Consider the following 19358-nt stretch of genomic DNA (forward strand, 5'->3'; position numbering starts at 1 on the left):
GCCCCGCCCCCGTGCCGGCGGAGCCTCGTGGGCGTGGACCCGGCCCGGGCTGGGTGGGCGCGGTCACCCTGCGCGCCTCGGCAGCCGCGTGAAGGGGCTCTCCTTTAGTTAGATGCGCCCCTCGCCCAGCCTCCCCCTTGCACCGCGCCCCGCGCGGCCGGGAGGAGCAGGCGCCCGCTGCCCGCACCGGTAATCCTTCCAAGCAGGCTGCCCGCCGCTGCCCCTCACTCCGCGGCCCCGCCGCAGCGGGGGTGTCTAGCTGTGTGATGCCCAATCCGGAACCCCAGGGTCCCGTGGAGTGCCCTGATTCTCAGCGTGGTCACCAGCCGCCCCAAGGCAGAGCAGGGCCAGCCTGGGCCATGGGCCATCAGACCCTCCTGCGGCCGCCGGCCCAAGGGCAAAGTGGGCATTGACGGCCAGCCTCACCCTCCTGCCAGCTCCCCTCCCAGGCATTCTGGGCCTTTCTCCATCTTACCCAGTCTCATGAAGTCAGCCCTCCGCAGACTCAACCATCGTGCCCCCGCGGAAGCCCTGATCCACGCCCAGTCTCCCAGTCTACTTCCACGCTCAGATTTCTCCACCCTGTGACTTAGGGATCTCCCTGGGCCCTGTCCAGTTTGCATGAATCACCGGCTCTCTCCCTGGTCCTTCTCAGCCAAGCTACAGAAAATTTCAATTTTAAAAATGACTAGATGAGATCATTCTCTGAACCCTGGACCTTGACTATCTGCCCCTCCTCTGCTTCCTGAGGGGCTCGGCGGCCAGAGATGCAGTGTTGGAGGGATGCAGTCAGACTGCCCAGTGCTGGGCAGTCACCGGAGTGACCTGCAGGAAGGTGTCCAGACACCAGCCCTCTCCTGCCCCGATAGCACCCAGGGCGAGCGGTCCCCTGTTGTTGTCCACCCACTGCTTGGGCCCCTCACGCACTGTCCATGCCATCCACACAGTCCAGGAGCTGGAAAGGGGTAGGAGGAGTGTCGTCCTCCCGTCAGGTGAGGAAGCTGATGCCCAGGCACAAAAGCCCGAGTAGGAAGTTTTGTTGGGGCAGAACCAACTCTTCTGACCCTCAGCAATTCCCCATGTGAAGAGTGAGGATGACCCTGTGACCCTCAGGGGACAGAAGGAGATGACCCAGGCAGGACACAGAGCCAAGGGTGGGTTGTCCTGCATTACGTGGTGTGGTAGGTGAATAATGCCTCCAGGAGGAGCCCTTCCTGACCCCAGAACCCGTGACTATGACCCCTTACAAAGCAAAAGGAACTTTTGTTCTTTAGTTGCTAAGTCGTGTCTGACTCTTTGCCACCCCGTGGACTGTTGCCCGCCAGGCTCCTCTGTCTATGGGATTGCCCCAGGCAAGAATACTGGAGTGGGTTGCCATTTCCTTCTCCAGGGGATCTTCTTGACCCAGGGATCGAACCCGAGTCTCCTGCATTGGCAGGTAGGTTCTTTACCGTTAAGTCACCAGGGAAGCCCTAGAAGGAATTTCACAGACATGATTATGTTACGCCTTTTGTGATGGGGAGATGGTCCTAGGTTACATCGTTGTAACGGACAAGGGTCCTTACAAGAGAGAGGGAGGGAGGAGGGTCAGAGTCTGAAAGAGAAGGTGGCAAGATGGAAGCAAGGTCAGAGTGATGCAGGCCTATGAACCGAGGAATGCAGATGGCCTTTGGAGCTGAAAAAGGCCAGGACATGGATCTGCCCCAGAACAGACCTCTAGAAGGAACACAACTCTGCCGACACCTGGAACTGTAGGGAATAAATGAGAGTTGGTGTAAGCCACTACGTGTGTGTGTGTGTGTGTGTGTGTATTTGTGACAGCAGCCTTAGGAAGCTAATACAGCCGGCTGACCCCTGGCTACCCTGCTCAGGAGGTGCTGTCTTGGGGGAGCCAAGACTCAGAGAGGCAGCAGTAACCTTGACATTGGTGCCGTGGATGCAGGAGTGGGTGGGGGAAGACCAAGTAGCTGACAGCTGGCCCCCGACTCCTCAGGCCAGCATCTGGGCCAGCACGACCTGAGGCAGGAGCTGAGGGCCTGCCCTCCAGATGGGCGGGCAGGGCAGGGCAGGCAGCTTTTGAAGTTTAAATGGCTTTGTATGCTGGAGGACACTGGTCTGGGGGGCCAGGTCCCCATGAAAGTGAGAGTAGTGGGGTCACAAGCCATGGTGCCCCACGGTGCAGTGTGCAAGAGAAAGCCCACACGGGCTCCTTTCCTGACCCCTTGGTCCATCCTTGAGCCCCGGCCCTGCTGAATGGTGCAGACTGGGGTAGGGGGAGCTTCTCTTCTGCCATTGCCCAGCCAAGCCTCCCCCGACCCAGCCCCAGGAAGAAGGGGCCAGCCTCTACTCCACCTGGAGCCCTGCAGGATCCTAGCATTTCTGAGCATCACCTGATGAGCCATGGGGAAAGGTCTCTTGCTTCAGGAAGCACCCTGAGTCCTTGGGGTGAGTCAAGGAGGACACCCCTCCCCAAGCCTGGAGCGGGCACTCAGCCTGCAGTTAGAGGCCAGGGGCCGGCAGACCTGGAGCCCTTCCCGACCTCCTCTGTGCGAGGACTGGGTGGGAGGGCTGACGGCGGTGGAGGAAGTCCCAAGGCCCACACCATGCAGTTACGCCCCTCCAGCTGGGCTAGGGCAGGGACACCAGCCAAGCTATTTTTGATAATACTGCTGCGGCGGCTGCAAGGAGGCATCAATCACTGATGCTCTGGACATCCCTGCCTGCCTAGAGAGGCACGGAGGGCAGCCAGCCAGGCGGGTGGGGCAGGCTGCGGGCTCTGCTGAGGACCTAGGGCCTAGGGGGCTCTGGCTGGCAGCCCTGGGCTCCTCACCCTTGGCCCCACCAGTGCCCTGCCTCACCAGCCCCAGTACCTTGGGACCCAGTGTGAGGCCCCTGACCGGCGGGCCAGGGTTGGGGTGTGGCCCCAGTTCCCCGGCACAATGGTCCTAGGGAGGAGGTGAGCCTGTGAGTGCCACATGATGGCCACCGCCAGCCCCCGTAGGGTGACCCTCAGAAGTGGTGCGGGGCCTTGTGTGTGCCAGCGTGGCTGTGGGTCGGCCCATATCTCCACGCTCTGGTGGGGGGGGGGCAGCTATTCCTGAGCCATGCCTAGCTGCTGTGGCCTTCCCCAGTGGGGCGTCTGTGCCCAGAGGGGCACCGCAGGACGGGGCTGGAGCGGAGCCTGATGGCGGGAGCTCCTGGCTGCCAGGGCTCCATGGCAGGTCCTGGCCAAGCTGCGGCTGGGCTGTAGGGAGGGCGGAAGTGGGGCTCAGGTGGGCCTCATAGGTCCCACCTGTCCAGCTCTGTGACCCAGGGGCAAGGCTGGAACATCCAAGGTCTCCGCAGGTGGGAGGAGGGATGGGTGGGGGGAGGAAGGGCCCAGCCTGCCTGCCCCGGGGGCCAATTTGGGGGCCGTCTCCCTCTATGCAGCTGAAGGCCGCCACTTGTGGCGTCCACTGCCCAAGGGGCCACACCCTTCCAGAAATGAAATGGGCATGCAGGAACCATGGTGGTACACGGGGATGAGCGCAGCAGGGGATGCCTGCCCTCTGCCTCAGAGCAGGCAGCAGAGTGGCGTCAGCCCCTTGGGCTGGGGGCCTCTGCCTACCCTCATCCTGAATCTGGGGCCAGGAGCCAGTGCTCAGCCAACTCCCTGGCTGCAGAGCCAGCCAGGCCCCAGCAGGACAATGTAAGCCCACTCAGCCCTCACCAAGGCCAAGGGCAGAAGTGGTCCCAGGGAGGGTCCCTGCTCCAGCTTTCCCCAGGCCCTGGCCAGCCAGGATTCCTAGGGGGCACCCAATTGCACAAGGACTGTCCTGGCAGGGGCCAGCGGTGCCCGCCTCCGCTCTCCTTCAGTGGCCACATGAGATCCCCTCCTTCTGGCCTCTGCTGACGTGGGGAACCCCCTGGCCAACCCACCCAAGGCTCCAACCTCCTCTCCCCCCACAGCCCTGTGTGCAGCATGCTGGACCATCAGGATGTGTCACACGGGGTGAGGCCACTTCAGCTGGACGGGGTCCCAGGATCATGACTTATCCCAGGGGCAGGGGGACAGAAAGCTCACGCTGACTGCAGATAGCCGCTTGTTCCCAGGCTCCCAAGGCCAGAGTCAAACGTACAGAGGAGAGGCAGGCTGAGACCCCTGACAGGCCCAAGCAGGTGCCAAGCACACCCAGGAACACAGCTCTCTCCCTGTGCCCATAAGTGACTGATTCCCATCTGGACACATCAGGGAAGGGTCTCTGGCCCCCAGGGAGTGCTGCTGGCCTGAGAGAAGACAGCAGGGCAGGAGGGGTGTGGCCCGAGCCACAGTGTCCCCACCTGAAGGGCACGGCAGTGCCCCATCGTGCCATAGGCTCGAGAGGCTGGAAACTGCCCAGGCCTCTTCCTGGCAATGATGAGCACGTCCATCTGACCCACTGCTGGAAGGCTGCCCGGCTGCAGCCTGGCTAACGGGAACACCAGGCATGAGTCATCCCACGAGGCATCTCACCTGGGCCCGGCGGGCTGTGCGCCCCCCGAGTGAGCCCAGAAGTGCATTGTGCGGTCTGTGTGTGCACGCCCCTGCGTGTGTCTGCTCTTGTTGTGCTCATCCCGGCACAGGGGCCCTTTGAACGCGCTCCCAAGCATCTGTGTGTGTGCAGGGGGTGGCGGGGGGCGGTGGTGCCTGTCTTGGAGTGCATGGGGACAGATCCAAGGGGACCTGTGTCTGGGTACTGCTGTGAGTGTGTGTTATCTCACCTACGAGGGTCTGTGTGTCTGTGGCATGTGTGTGTCTATGCGTGTTTGTGTGTCTGTGTCAAGTCTGTGTGTCTGTGTGGTTGGGCCTCCCGTTTCAGCCTGGCCTCTTTCTGCCTCAGGAAAAGTTGCTTCGTGTCTCATCTGTCCCAGCCCCGCTGGCCCCAGGCCAGGGCAGCCCCTGGGAATGGGGCCGTGCTCTACTGGGTCTGCTCAGGCCCAGGCTCCACGCCCCCACCCCAGGAGACCCGCATGCCCCAAGGGGCCTTTCCTCCGTCTGCACAAGGCTGAGCCTCAGCTAATCCCTACTTCCATGGAAACATCTTTCCTGGGCCTCCCCACCCCCTGCCCTCGCCCCAAGACATGCCACCCAAGTGAGGGCCCAGGGTGGGGCCCACCCTCCCCACCCTCCCCACTCGTCTTCACTGAGTCCCCTCTGCCCACTTAAGGATCCTTCTCCCTCATCACACCCCCGCCCCGGTCCAGCTCCACCCTCCTGCAGGGCTCCTGACTTCCAACAGTGCACCCCACGGGACATCCCCGGGGCCGCCTCGTAATCTTCCCACAGCCCCCAGGGCCCAGTCCTGCTGCCTTTGCCCCAGCCGCGCTGAGCCTAGGCTTGCGCGAGGTGAGCCAGCATCTGCCCTCTTACTCCCACACTCCGCACACACACTCCAGGGTCGCTTCGGTCCAGAGCCCTCTGCCCTGCTCCTGAAGTCCCAGCTTAGGCTGTCTGCGCGGAGCCTTCCAGGCCCGCTCCCCGCTCACTCCCACCGTTGCACCATGTCACCTCTGGCAGCGCACACCTCCAGACCGGGGGGCCCCCAGTCTGTGGGGGTCAAGCTGCAGGCCATGGCTTCCCTGGACCCCCACTACCCCTAGGCCCTCGTCCGGCGTGCTCCGCCCCCAGTGTGTGACTGCAGTGTCAGTCCCCAGACTGGGAGACAAGACTGCGGCGAGCAGGTCAAGTCCGGGAGTCTGGCGCAGCGTCCCGGGACCCCTCGCTGGCAGGGGCCCAAAGTCAACACTCTGAAAGGGCCTTTGAGGGCGCGGGGCGGGGCCAGGCTAGGGGCGGGGCTAGGCCGTAGCGGGGCCGGCGTGGAGTGTCTGCTTGTAGGTGGGAAACCCGCAGAGTCGGACCTGGGCGGGGCCAGCCCTGGGGGCGGGTCAGGGGCGGGCCTTAGGGGCGGGGCCTGGCTCGGACTGGTTCCCTGCTGGACGGGGGCGTGGCAAGGCCCCCAGGGGGCGGGGCCTGGAGGGCCGTAGCCAATGGGCTGAATGAGGACGGCGGCCCCACCCGCGCTCGCTCCGCAGCGGCTCGGCGCGGGCTGGGAGGGCCGGGGCGGGCCGGGGCGGGCCGGGGCGGGCCGGGGCGGGGTCCGGGCGGTGGCGGGGCTGGGGGCGCCGACACAGCCCGCAGTCTGCTGCCGGCCACCAGCTGCAGCGCAGAGCTACGGAGGCAGAGTGCGGCCCTCGCCCGGCCCCCGGGCCGCCCGCGCGCCGGAGCCGGGACCTGCGACTGGACGCGACGGGCCACTGCGGGCCCGCACCGCCCGGCCGCCAAGATGTGCGACTGCTTCCACGTGATGCTGCCCACCTGGCCCGGAGCCCCCGGCAGCGGTGCGCCTCCTCCCCGCCTGCAGCCCGCTCCCCTCGGGGCGGGTGGGCTCCCGCCGGGTGCGCGCCGGGCGGGTCCTGGGGCGCGCAGTGCGGTTGGGCTGCGGCGCCCGCCGGGGTAGGGGCGCCTCTGGGACGGGCCCGCGGTCTCGAGCGCGTCTCTGCGCCTCGGGGGCTGCTCGGACCTCTGCTTCTCTGCCCCCGCGCTTCTCCTCTTCCCTGTCCCTGTCTGTTGGCTTCCCCTCTCTGTCCCTGCTGCTCATTTTGTTCCCCGGGTCGCCGATTCTTCCCTACTCTTCTGTCGCTCCTCGCCTCTCTGTCCCTCACTGTCCTGTCTGCACCTCCCTCTCTGCACCTCCCTGCTGTAGCCCTCTGGGACGTCGTGCTGTCCCTGGAGGCAGCCGCCTGGGGAGGGCTGCATGTGTAGTGAGACTACCATGAGTCACCAGATGGTGGGGACCTGCCGCCAGGACTGCCCTCTGATCTGTTCTGGGGAGAGCAGCCTAGGTTGACCAGAAGTTAAGGTTCTTGGCTTTGGTCCAGAACTGTGGGGCCAGGCTGGACCAGTTCCAGCGTGTGGCTGCTGTGTGCTGGGTCACTAGGTGGTGGCTGAGGTCTGGGACTTGGTGAGGGGCCTGAGTGAGATCAGAGCTCAGGCACAGGGTCCCCTAGTGCTGGGCAAGGGAAAGTGCCTCCCTCTGTGCCTCTGGCCACAGGATGAGAACTGGGTGCTCAGACTGTCTGTCATCTGTCTGTCCCTGCACTGGGCCTAGTTTCAGGGCCTGGGTGTCTCAGCAGTGTGGCGGGCAGGGTGGGGTGGGGCAGGGACAGTCCTTCTAGCTCCGAGTCAGTCATGCCGCAGCCTGGCCACACCCAGGACACCTGGCCAGCTGCAGCAAGGGGGGCTGGGGCCACACTGCATCGGCACAGGCGAAACCCCACTCCCTGGGGAAGCAAGCTTGATGGTGATGATGGCAGCAGTGCTAATGCAGAGAGGGTGGGGCACCCCTCCAGCTGCAACAGGAGCCGCCGTGGTCCCTCCTATTGTCCATTTGTCTGGCTGGCACTGAAGCCCAGCTCACCTCCTGTGTGGGCTTCCCTTGCCCAACTGAGAATCCCACCCCAATTCTCCCTGGACGGCCAACAGGAGGATGATGGGCTCCCAGCCCCCTCCTCCTGACTGCGGCGGGCCCGGCGCACACCTCTGGGACTCCGCTGCATCACAGGCACACAAGGGCCCAAAGGACATGGAACCATTGCTCTGCCTTCCACACCGGCCTCCTCCTTACTCACGAGCTGCCTGGAGACTCCCAAGCTGCAGGGTCTCCGGCCTTCTTATCCACCCTCCTATCTCACAGAGGCCTGTGCTGAGCCCCTCCCCAGCTGAGGCCCTCATTCTCATTTTGACCTGTGCTTCTTTGGCCTCTGGGACAGTTTTTCCTTGTGTCCATCCAGAAAAACCAACCCCTCTTAGGGAACAAGACTTGCTGGGTCAGAGGCCCTGCGAGTTGTGTCCAACATGCGGATTCTCAGACCCTCTCCATCCTTCAGAGGAGGCCAGAGAACACGCATGCTTAGGGCTTCAGTCCAGGCATTGTCCAGCTGCAGTTCCCTCCTAGCAGGCCAGAGGCGGGCAGACCCTCCCCGTCCCTTGTCTTTCTACCCAGTCCAAAGCTTCCCCCTCCTGGACCAGCTACTCCAGGTTCTCTGAAGGCCCGTCTCAGAGCCTGTGCCCCAGCCAGGGGATGGGAGCTGTGTCAGGTCCAACCTGCACGCGGAGGCTGCCCTCTGCTGGCTGTGTTGGGAACACACCAGCGCAGGGATCCGCCCAGCTTTTCTGTGGGCACGCCGGGCTGAGTAGCACTCACCCTCTCACCCACTCCAGTATCCTTGCCTAGAGAATCCCATGGACAGAGGAGCCTGGCGGGCTACAGTCCAGGGGGTTGCAAAGAGTTGGACATGGCTGAGCGACTCTCACTCACTCACACACCCGCACCCCACTACTGTCTTCCTGGGGACTCCCCCTGCTCCTCCCGGGTGCACCGGCCTTCTGCAGGCACCAGCCACGTCACCCGGGGTGCTTCCCCCACCTACCCGCCTTCCCCTCCCAGGGACAGCTGGTTCCTTCCTGAGGCAGAGCTGGGTCCTGGGCGGCTAGACAGGGGTCTCCCTGACATGCCTGCATGCTCAGTCGCCCGGTCGTGTCCCACTCTTTACCACCCCGTGGACTGTAGCCCGCCAGGCTCCTCTGTCCATGGGATTCTCTAGGCAAGAGTACTGGAGTGGGTTGCCATTTCCTCCTCCAGGGGATCTTCCCACCCCAGGGATGGAACCCAGGTCTCCTGCAGCTCCTGCCTTGTCAGGTGGACTCTTTACCTCTGAGCCACCTGGGAAGCCCCAGCTCCCAGGCTTGGTTTGTGGCCCCTCCCGCAACCCCCCTCAGAAGCCCCCACAAGGGCCAGAGAGCCCCAGGAGCTGGTGACAGCATGAGGGGTCTGGGTGGTCTCTCCCTGGCAGGGGCCACGGCAACCCCGGGGCCTTCCGGCGTGCCATGCGGTGTCAGGCGTCCCCTCTGAGGGCCTCTGCACGGCCCTGGGCTCTGGGCCCTGGGCTGGGTCTCAAATCTGTGGACGGGAGTGGCCACGGCTGCTCAGGCTCAGGCGGGGCAGAGAGGTGTGGCCAGGGAGGCCCAGGGCTGCCCCCGTGAGCGATCAGAACAGGCGGCTTTGCCTGGTTCTCCGCACCAGTGGAGACAGAGCCACGGAGTCTCGGAGCAGTGAGGCAGAGCCTGGAGCCAACGTGGAGCCTCTGTGGCCTCCACGGGGCAAGAGCAGCTGTGCCCCAGGCTCTGACGCTGCCCTGCACCCCCAGGCAGGGGCACACAGGGACACGCACCAAGAAAGAGATGGAGTGGTCATCCTGGGTGGGGGTCTGGACCCTCCCGGCACTTTAATGAGATTCTGAAAGCCACCCCTGGTGATGGCATGTGTGTGTGTCCCTGACAACACCCCCACTTCTTGTGGGGAGACAAGCTGGACAGCCTGGCTCCTGCCCCAAGGCCCCTCAGGAAGTGGGGCAGGGCCCAGGCATGGACAGGAGGGTCCAGTGCCCCCAAACCACCTGCCTCCCGCTATGCGCCCACTCCACCTGGGGCTCACCGTAGCTGGGCCTATAGCAGGAATGCCGTGATGCCCTTCTTCCCTCTGGCTAAGCGCTTCCATTCGGGCCCAGCCAGGGGCTGCCTCTTCCAGGAAGCCCCCTGGATTGTTCTTCAGACTCTGACCGTCTCTGTATCTTCTGTGACTGCCTTTGCAGATGGGCTCTGTGTTTCAGGTCCAGCCTGGGGCTGGTTTGCCTGGGGATGGGGAAGTGGAGGTGCCAGGGAGGAGAACCCCAGACAGGGGAGTGGGGCCTGGGCCATCTGGGGCCCCCACCACCCACTTCAGGGGTGAAAAGCCCAGATTTCCCTGGCTTGGTCCTCTGCCTGGATAGGAGCAGGAGGTGGTGGTTTAGTCTCTCAGTCGTGTCCGACTTTTGCAACTTCGTGGACTGTAGCCTGCCAGCCTCTGTCCATAGAATTCTCCAGGCAAGAACACTGGAGTGGGTTGCCATTTCCTCCTCCAGGGGATCTTCCCGACCCAGGAATTGAACCCGGGTCTCCTGCACTGCCGGGGGCAGGAGGAGGCAGACCCTATTCTTAGGACCCCTGTGAAGAGGGGTTGCCTGTCCACCCATCTGTCCATCTGCGCATCTCAGGGGCCCTGGGCCTCAGGTGCTCACAGGTTGGGGAGCAGGGGTGTTTACTGAGCAGATGAGACAGGAAGGACTTCTGCCACCAGTGCCCCCTCGGTCCCCAGGGAAGTCAGGGAGGGCTTCCAGGGGGAAGGGCCGCCTGATGGGGAGAGCCTGGAGAGCATGTTGATTGAGGAGCAGCAAGCAGCTTAATGGGGTGGGTCTGGGGTGGGACAGGGATTAAGGCTGTTAGGAGGAAGGGCTGTGTTCCAAGGGCCGCTGGGAGCCCCAGAGGGTTTCAGGGCAGGTCCCATGGGAAGGGATGAGGCCCGGAAAGGTGCAGGAGGGGCAGCGGAGGAGCTGAGGCTGGAGGAGAGGCTGTGGACGGGACGCCCTCAGGGATGCCCGTGCAGAGCCAGCCGCCCACCCCAGAGCCCCTCCCCACTCTTGGCCAGCCCGGTCACTCCAGGAGCCTCAGGGGCATCGCCAGGCCCCTCCTTCCTCCAGGTGTCCCCGGTTCTTCTTTTTGGGGGGCACAAGCTGCTGGAGCTAAAGGGCCGCCTCACTGGGGTGAATATTTAATAGTCAGAAGCACTTTCTAAAATGGAAAGATGGAGCCGGGCCCAGGAGGCCTGAGAGCCGGGGCGGGGTGGGCGGTGGCACGGCCGAGCCCACTGCTTGCCTGGTTCCTACCCTGCAGGGGGCTGGAGGGGCCCCCTTGTGTGCACAGGTGGGTGAGGGGCCGTGCTGGGCCCCCTCCCCCGAGAGCCCTGTGGGAAGGACTCTGCCCGTGCCTCCCGCCCAGGGCGAGCCCCCCGCCGACACCGGCAGAGGCTGGCTCCCCACCTCCTTGGCTGGTGAGCCACCAGGAGCCCTGGGAAGGATCCCAGCTGGGATCCTGCCTGGACACAGCACCGGATGTGGGTGCCCACTGCCGAGGGGACGGCCAGGGCTCGGCGTGGGGCGGGCCGGGGCCGGGACACCTGCAGCCGGTGTCTTTGTCTGGGCCCCCCGCCGTGGCAGCTCAGCCCTATGGGCCGCTGTCGGTGCGGGTAGGCGGCCCTGGAGGCTGGGCCCCCCTGGGCCAGGGCAGGGCTTCTGTGTTTGGGGCTCCAGCCCTGGCTGGCCTTCCACCCCACGCAGCCGGTGGGCTGCCCGCACTGGCTCCGGGTGGCCTCCTCCACACTGCCTTGACCCTGGCTGATGCCCGTGTTCCCAGGAGCCACCAACCTTGCCGGGCCCAGCTCAGGCGGGAAGGAGGTGGCCTCCCACTGGGCGCTCGGCTGCAGGACCCCTCGGGCGGCTCCCCACGCCCCGGGCAGGCCTTGCTCCTGGGACGCAGAAGGCACCCGCGGGCTCCTCTGTGACACAGCCCCCGGAAGGCCACGCTTGCCCCCGTCCTCCTCACCAGCTGACTCACTCTCAGCTGACCCCAGCCCTGCCCCACCCCTTCCCATGGGGCCTCCGAGGAAGAGCTCGGAGTCTGGGTGGCAGGGGTCGGCGGGCACGTGCCAGGCAGCGTGCATCCAGGCCTGGAGGTGCCCACGGGCCCTTCTGCTGGCCCTGCACCTGCCTGTCCACCTGGAGCCAGGGGACTGGCAGGTGGGGTCCCTGGGCGCCAAGGCGATGGCAGGTCCTCACTTGGCGTACTTGTCTGCTGGGGAGCCAGGCACACCTCTCTGGATGGATGCCAGCCCAGAGGTGGGGTGCAGGGCAGCCCCCAGACCCTCGCCCGAACTGGTTCACAGCGGTGCTGACCCAGAGCCCTGCCCCTCCAGCTGGCTCCCTCCCTTTCCTCCCAGCACTGCAGCCGGCGCCCACCTCCCAGAGGCTGCTGGCGCTGGCCACTGGTGTACAGACCAGGGTCCACGCCGGGAGGGGGCTGGGGCTGAGCAAGCAGCAAGTGGCTATGCTGGAGCCTGGGGAGGGCCTGTCGCGGGGACGTGGGGGGACAGTGAGGCTGGAGGAGGCCCGGCACCGAGAGGAGGCCAGGCTGCTCAGGCACGGAGACTGGCCACACTCTCGCAATGGTCCAGGGCAGGGCAGGTGGTGGGCGCGGCTTGACTGGCGTGGGGCACCCCGGCTCTGGCGGGGAGGCAGCGGGGTGACCCTGCTCTGCGCCAGCACCCCGCCCTCCTGCCAGCTGAGTCAGCCCGCCCGGCCCCGCCCGGTGCAGGGAGGCGGCAGCCTGGTGGGGCGCCAGGCAGCAAACAAAGAGTCCGCAGGTGAGAACCGTGTGGGCTGGTGGACTAGGTGTGCTCACGGCCAGCAGGCCGAGCGCTTTGCTTCTCGCGTAACCAGGGTTGTTTACCACTGCTAGTTTTTTGGGGGGGGCGGCCTGCGTGCCGGTCCCCCTTGCGGCCTCTCACCCTGTCCCGGGCAGTGCCAGCCGCCTCAAGGTGGCCGGAGCCGTCTGAGCGGCCGGGGCCGTCCCTGCCTGCTCCCCCTCAGCAGGCTGCTTTCGGCTCCCCTGTTCTGGGGCGACCTGGCCCTCCAGGGGCTTCTTTCGGTGACTGTCGCCCTCGCTTCCCCAAGGTGCCCCCAGCTCTGTGGCCGCCAGCGCTGGCGGGTGTGTCTGGTGGGGGCGCGGGTGCAGGCTGACCCTTCCTAGGGCTGGGCCTGACCCCTCACTGCCCTTGAGCCCCCGCAGGGCCCCTCAGCGGTGCCAGCCTGCTCCAGCCTGCTTGTGGGGCGCAGGTGCCCGTGGCCAGCGGGGCCCCACCCCCGGGGCTGTGGGCGCAGGGTGGGGCAGCCCTGGGACCCAGCAGATGTGCCGATAGTACAGTCTGCGGGCCCGCCTGGGCCTGCTGGGCCTGCTGGGCCTGCCCCGGCTCAGGGCGGGGCCTGGCAGCCAGAGCCCCCGTCCTCCCGCCCCCTCAGGGGTCCCCGGGGGCAGGGAGTCCTCGGGGGCAGAAGGTGAGGTGACAGGAGCTGGCAGGCCTGGCGGGTTGGCTCTGGGGAGCTGGGGGCTTCCGCAGCTGCTGCTCAGCCGCTTGAGTCCAACGACTGCGGAGGGCTGGTAACGATTGCTAGTTCCAGGGACCACCACACCCAGCTAGCTCATCAGGTGCCCTGGCACTTTGGGCACTGGGTTTTGGCTGAAGGGGCTAGAGGGTGGCCAGGGTCAGGCTGTCCTCGAGGGGCTTGGGCTGGGGGACAGTGGCCAAGGCCACATTTCCGCAAGGTCACTGGCCCAGGCCATGGATGGGCTCCGTCTGGCCTTGCTCTGGCCTTTGTGGCCTTGGCCGTGGAAGAGGCTGGCTGTGCCCTAGGCGGCACTCTCAGCAGAGCCTGAGGGGCCATGAGGCGCTGCCCTCCCAGAGGGAGCCATCCTAGGTCCGTCCTGGAAGGGCCTCCGTCCACCCCGCAGGCTGTGCCTCCACATCCCTCCCCTGCACCCCAGCCTGCCAGCCCCCCAGCCTCTGGCCCAGGCCAGTGCCCAGCCTGCCTGGATGGTCCTGTGTGACAGCAAATCTGTCCACCTGTCTATCTGTCCACACAGCAGGACTGGACTGGGCCGGGCCAGGCCAGGCCAGGGTGGTGGCAATGACTCACCGCATCCCTGAGCGGGCTGCTGTTTCCTCCCCCAGTCAGCTGCGAGGACTGGGAGGGCACTCTGGGGGAGGGGCGGCCCCCTCTCCTGAAACTGAGTGGGAGGGGCCTGACCCAGTGTGGGGGCCTGTGAGGGGACCCGCCCAGCCCCTCTGGTCGGGGAGGGGTCTTGGCTGACTCTGGGCCGGCCTGGGAAGGGGGCCTGAAGGCGGGGCCTGAGGGCGGGGCTGTGGAGGGGAGGAGTCGGGAGGACGGACCCAGGGAGCTGGGAGTCTGGATCTTCACTTCGGGGCAAGTTGGGAGGACGTCGGCCTCGGTAAGCGGCTGAGCTGTCTTCGGTACTCACCCTCTGCCCCCTGCCCCCTTACTGGGCTCGGCCCTGGGGCACCCGACCACCCCTGCAGGGTGGAGAGAGGATTCTGGGGGGGGGGTGGCAGAGCTGGGCTGGGCATCTCCATCGCCGTCTCCCTGAGCCTGCCCTCCTCCAACCCAGCTGATGCTGGGGGGCCAAGCTGGTCCGGTCCTGGTGGCCAAGGGTCGCCATGGTCAGCATGGCCGTTTCAGTCCCAGAAAAGGCAGACCCCCAGCTGGGCCGTGTGGCTGAGGGCGGGTCTTTCAGGTGACGGCTGCGGCCCCTCTTTGATGTGCTGGGGGCCTGTGGGAGAGGAGGGCACTTCAGCCAAGCTTATCTGCAGGTGCCGGGCGGGGTGTGGGGGCGTGTGGTGGTCTCCCAGGGTCACACAGCGCCGGGCATCCGGGTGCTGGCCCTTCAGCCTGGACACAGACAGAGTCAGGCCCGCTGGGCCTGCTGGGGTGGGCGGGAGGGTCAGGACACTGCTTTCTGCTGCCAGGCCCAGCAGTTGGTGGTCTGGGAGCCGCCTTCAGGCCCCCAAGTGTCCAGGTGCAGAAGGAGATGCGCTGGGCTCACCTGCTGTCCTTCCTAGCCCTTGAGACTCCGCCGCACCCTCGGGCCGGGCGGCACTCACTGTCCCTTCCTCTACCCACCTACTCCCGGCTCTAGCATTTATTATGTACCTACTGCATGCCAGTGTTTGTGAGAATGTTCCGGGAACCAGCGACCAGGCAGTGGCCAGAGATGATGGCAGGGTGGCCAAGCTAGACAGTGAGATGGCAGAGGAAGCTGCATATGAAAAGGGCAGAGGTTGGGAGAGAGGGCTGGTCTGGAGCCCAGCTCCGAAGGTCCGGGAAGGGTGCCGATGTTGGTGGGCCAAGCAGACAGCCAGGTGGGAGAGGGTGACCTGAAAGCCGCCTGGTTGCAGCCGGGGCTGCAGTGGAGGTGGCTGTGGGCCGGGGGTACCAAGGCCTTCCTGGAGGCAGAGCCGGAGCCTAGGCTGCCGCCCTGTGCAGCACACTTCTCTTGAGAAATACCGAGGAGGCAGGGCGGGCCCTCGGCCGCCTGCGGGCGTTGCTTCAGAAAGTCTGGAGGTCTCATGACAAGTCAGCCGCGCTCAGCTCTTTCCTCCTGACGATGGGGTGAGGCGGGGTGTCCCGTGCGCCCCTGCGGGCACTGGGCTCCCAGCCCGAGAGAGCGTCCCCTGTGGCGGGAGCCCGGGCCGGCCGGGGGCTCACCGGGGGCTCTGCACGTTGTCCACACACACACACCCAACACAAGCATGAAGACCCCGTGAACACACGCCCCCAGGCTCGTGAACGCACACACGTACCCCAAGGGCGGACACTCAGGCCGCTATCAAGGGCCCTGCTGCTGGCCGCTCTCCTTCCCCTCACACTGACAGTCCCCGGTCCTACTGCTGCCCAAGTAAGCTCGCCCCATACCTGGCCCCACCTGGAGGCTGGAGCTGGGCTCCCGGCGCGGTCAGTCAGGTGCACACCTGGGTTCTGTTTAGGCAAACCTGCTGCGCCCATGAGTGGTCCTACGCTGGGCCCCCTAAGAACCCCCCCTTGGCTGGGGCTGGCGGGAGAGTCCCCAGGTCAGTCCGGGGCCCCAAGGGCAAGGTGAGTGTGAAGCCATCCAGGTGAACGCCCCCTTTCTGCAGCTGTCCCCCCGCCAGCATCGGGCTGCTCCTTGGCTCTGCCCGCTCCGCAGACAGGTCCTGGAGGCCCCACCCCAGAGGGTTGCCATTCTTGGGAGTGAAGCTTTTCTGATGATGTGGTGCCCATCCCCCACCCAAGTCCCCCAGTAGGTAGCGTTTGAGGCCATGGAAGAGTTAGGGTGCGTATGTAGACCAGCCGGGGTGCTGGGGCCACGGCCGGGCCCGAGCCCTGGGGAGGAGGGGACGGGCGTTGGGGGAGGCAGCAGGTGCCAGCAGCTGGCCCTGCTGGGCCTGGCTCAGTAGAGTCACCTCCACATCCTCCTCTGCAAAGTGGGCTTTGGTGACCCTATGTCATCAGTCATTATTCCAGGCGACTGCCAGGTTTGGGCTCTCTGCAGGGCCGAGGCCGGGTCAGGGCAGCTGCCGGGACGCCTCTGGTGCACTCAGGGTGCGGGGGGCCCACAGGGCACGGGGACTGACAGGACAGAGCTCGGGGCTACGAGGAGGCCTCCTCTCCCCTCCGCAGGGGCAGGTCCGAGGCTGGCAGGGCTGCTGGCCACCTGGCCCTGGGGCAGGCAGGATTTCCTCCTTCCTGTTTGTGCGTCTCTGGGCTGGGCTCCAGCCAGCCTGGGGTTCTGCCTTAAGGGGTGCAGAGGGACCCAGAGCTTACAACGACAGCCCTGCACCTTCCCAGCGGCCTGTGCTTGCCTCCCTGAGCCCCCACTGTTGGTTCCTGCCTTAGGTATAGGGCTCTGGCACCCGAGGGCGTTGTTGTGAGAGGGGGACTGGGCCGGCAGGGGCCTCAGCAGCAGGAGGGGCGCTGGTCCAGCCCAAGCTGGGCGGGCCGAGTCTCCCCGCCCCCAGGTTCACGGGCCCTCAGGTTCCCCCGGCCCTTCCCTTCAGCTTCCAGCCTCCCCCGGAGCAGGTCTGGGGGTACAGCTTCTCGGGGCCTGAGGGATCCCCGCCCGACTTTGGGGCCTTGCACCCCCGCGCCCAGCCCAAGGCCCCGCTGCACACCGTCTGGGTCACCCGCCTCCCGCAGCCGTGATCCGGGTCTGGGCGGGTCGCCGCCCGCGCCCCCAGGGACACGCCTGCCAGCCCGGCGCGGAGGGCGGTCCCGGCCTTGTTTTGCGGTGACTCAGAGAAGGATGCGGGCTGGAGGCGGCCGGGCTGCCTTCCTGGGCGGGTCCGCGCAGCTCCCCGCCCCTCGGGCGGCGCCCCAGCCTGGAGCGCGGGGCGCGGGGAGCGGGAGGCCGCCCCACGCAGGCCAGGCCGGGGGCCCGGGCTGGGGCGCGGCCACCCTTGGCCTCCCCCCGCCGCGTCCGGTCCCAGCGCGGCCCCGAGGGCTGAGCACCTCGGCCAGTGGCTCCTCTCCCCCGGCCTCCGATGCCCGGGCTCACCCAGCGCGCCCCCTTTGGGGATGCGGCTGAGGGTCTGGGCAGGACGGGAAGGGAGACTGCGGGGTCCGCCGCCCTCGCCCTTGGCTGCCGCAGGGCAGCGGGCTTGGCGGGGCGGAGGCCCGGGTCTCCTCCTCCGGCGGGCGGCCCGGGATCCGTCGGGACTGGCTCCCACCTCCCCGCCGCGCCCCGACCTCCGCCTCCCCCTCTTCTCCCTGGGCATGGTAGCTCTCTGACATCCGGGGAAGTCAAGGCTCAGAGGGGGACTGGCTTGCTCGGGGTCACACAGCAAACTGGCCAGAGAGGACCCGCCACACCCGCAGTCCCCCCAGGCCTGGGCTTCCCCCGCGGGCTCCATGGGGACAGGGACACGCTGGGGACCAGCCCGTGGGACGGGGGTGCCCCCCTGCTCCAAGCCCTGCTGGCGGGGCGTCGGTGGGAACTCCGGGGTCGGCAGATGACCCCTCCTCACCAGCAGTGCGGGCACAGCCAGGGAGGGTTCGCTGGGCTTAAGATCCAGGGCCGCTTCTCCTGGAATCTGGAGTACAATTCAGGGGGCGCTGGGCCTGCAGGCGCTGGTGGACCGGTTTTAAGGAGGGGTTTTGATCGCTGAATCATCACAGGAGTATTTGCATAGCCGGTTTCTCCTGAGCGATGCTGGCCCCTGTGTCTCTAGGAATATGTCCAATTCCTCTGCATTTTCAAGTTCATTGGCATACAGTTTATGATTTTCTCATTTCAATTTTATGTAGGATTTAAACATTTGGGGGGGAAAGGTACAAGTCACCCGTGTGTAGCTAAATGCCTTCTCCCAAAGTGGACACACTGCTGTAACCAGCACCCCTAACCTCCTCCTGAGACCTCTCCCCATCTGGTCTGCCCCCCCCCCAAAGGAATTCCATCACTAGTGCCTGGCAGTTGTTAAGTTTTACATTTAGCTCTGTGATTTATTTTGAGTTAATTTTTCACGTGATAGGAAGTAAGCGTCCAGGTATTTTTTTCCCCCAAATACATATCCGCTTGTCCCAGCACCGCTGTTGAAAAGACTGTTAATTTTCTATTGGAATATTTTGGCTGCTTTGTCAAAAATAATTGATCTTACAAAGCGTGAGACTGTTGTAGACTTTCTGTTCTTTTCCATTGATATTTGTGTTTATATCATACTGACTTGGTTCTGTTGGGGGTCAGAGAAAATACCTAGCTGACTTTAAATGGTTTAAATTATTTTAAATTTATTGAGACATTCAAATGGGCCAGCGTATGGGCCACCTCAGTGGAGGGGAATGTGCGCTCTGCTGCCGGCAGGGGGCGTGATCTCCAGGGGTCAGTGTGGCTTGTTGGGTGACGGGTGGGCCAGTTCTCTTACCTGTTTTGTTTTGCAAGGTTATGGAGCACTGAGTGGAGTGTTACAGTCTCTGTCTTCGATGTGGGTTTGTTTATTTGTCCTTCCAGTTTTGCCAGTTTTCACTTCAGTGTTTTTAGCCTCTGTTATTAGGTGTATACAGATGCAGATTTTTTTTTTTGATGAATTTTGCCCTTTATTATTATTATGAAATGATTAGTTTTAAAAAATGATTTATTATTTTGAAATAATTAGATATTTTTCTTTTCTTGCCCTGTGGCACTAGTGTAAAGAACCTGCCTGCCAATGCAGGAGACATATGTTCGATCCCTGGGTTGAGAAGATCCCCTGGAGAAGGAAATAGTAACTCACTCCAGTGCTCTTGCCTGGAGGTCCCCGTGGATAGAGAAGCCTGGCGGCTACAGTCCACGGGGTCGCAAAGAGCCAGACATGACTGAAGCAACTGAGCACGCGTGCTGCACACCCCATATTGTCTTGTCTTCTCCATTTAAGGGCTTCCTGGTGGCTCAGCTGGTAAAGAATCCGCCTGCCATGCAGGAGACCCCGGTTCAATCCCTGGGTTGGGAAGATCCCCTGGAGAAGGGAAAGGCTACCCACTGCAGTATTCTGGCCTGGAGAATTCCATGGACTGTATAGTCCACGGGGTTGCAAAGGGTCAGACCCGATTGAGTGACTTTCACTTCACTTCTTTTTATTTATAGTCCATTTTGCCTAGATAGCATGTGATCGGGGTTGCTTTTTAAATTTCATCTGACAATCTCTACTTTTTTGATTGGAATTTTAAGTCCTTTTATATTTAATAGTCAATATGGGTGGCTTAAATCCTACCATCTTGCTAGTTGCTTTCTAATTTTATTCAATCCATCCTTTGCTCCTCTTTCCCTCATTCCTTACCATGTTTTAGAGTTACTTAAATATATATACATGGCTTCCCAGGTGGCACTA

The 19358-nt window shown here is 64.3% G+C and overlaps 1 protein-coding gene across 5 annotated transcripts in view; it reads left to right on the forward strand.

Moving 5' to 3' along the window:
• The first annotated feature begins 6117 nt into the window (after positions 1-6117).
• Positions 6118-19358, forward strand: part of AHNAK2 (AHNAK nucleoprotein 2) — a 34055-nt gene continuing 20814 nt past the window's right edge. The window contains exon 1 of one of the 5 annotated variants that reach the window (XM_081551208.1): positions 6118-6357. In XM_081551208.1, coding sequence (XP_081407334.1) covers positions 6303-6357 — 55 coding nt within the window. In that variant the 5' untranslated portion in view covers positions 6118-6302. Of the gene's footprint in view, positions 6358-12266; positions 12312-13913; positions 13955-16917; positions 18927-19358 lie in introns of those variants that run through there. The other 4 variants (XM_081551210.1, XM_081551212.1, XM_081551211.1 and 1 more) reach the window with 4 other exon arrangements.

This window comes from Giraffa tippelskirchi, chromosome 12 (genome assembly GCF_054371585.1).
Source record: "Giraffa tippelskirchi isolate mGirTip1 chromosome 12, T2T-mGirTip1v1.2.pri, whole genome shotgun sequence".
NCBI lineage: Eukaryota > Metazoa > Chordata > Mammalia > Artiodactyla > Giraffidae > Giraffa > Giraffa tippelskirchi.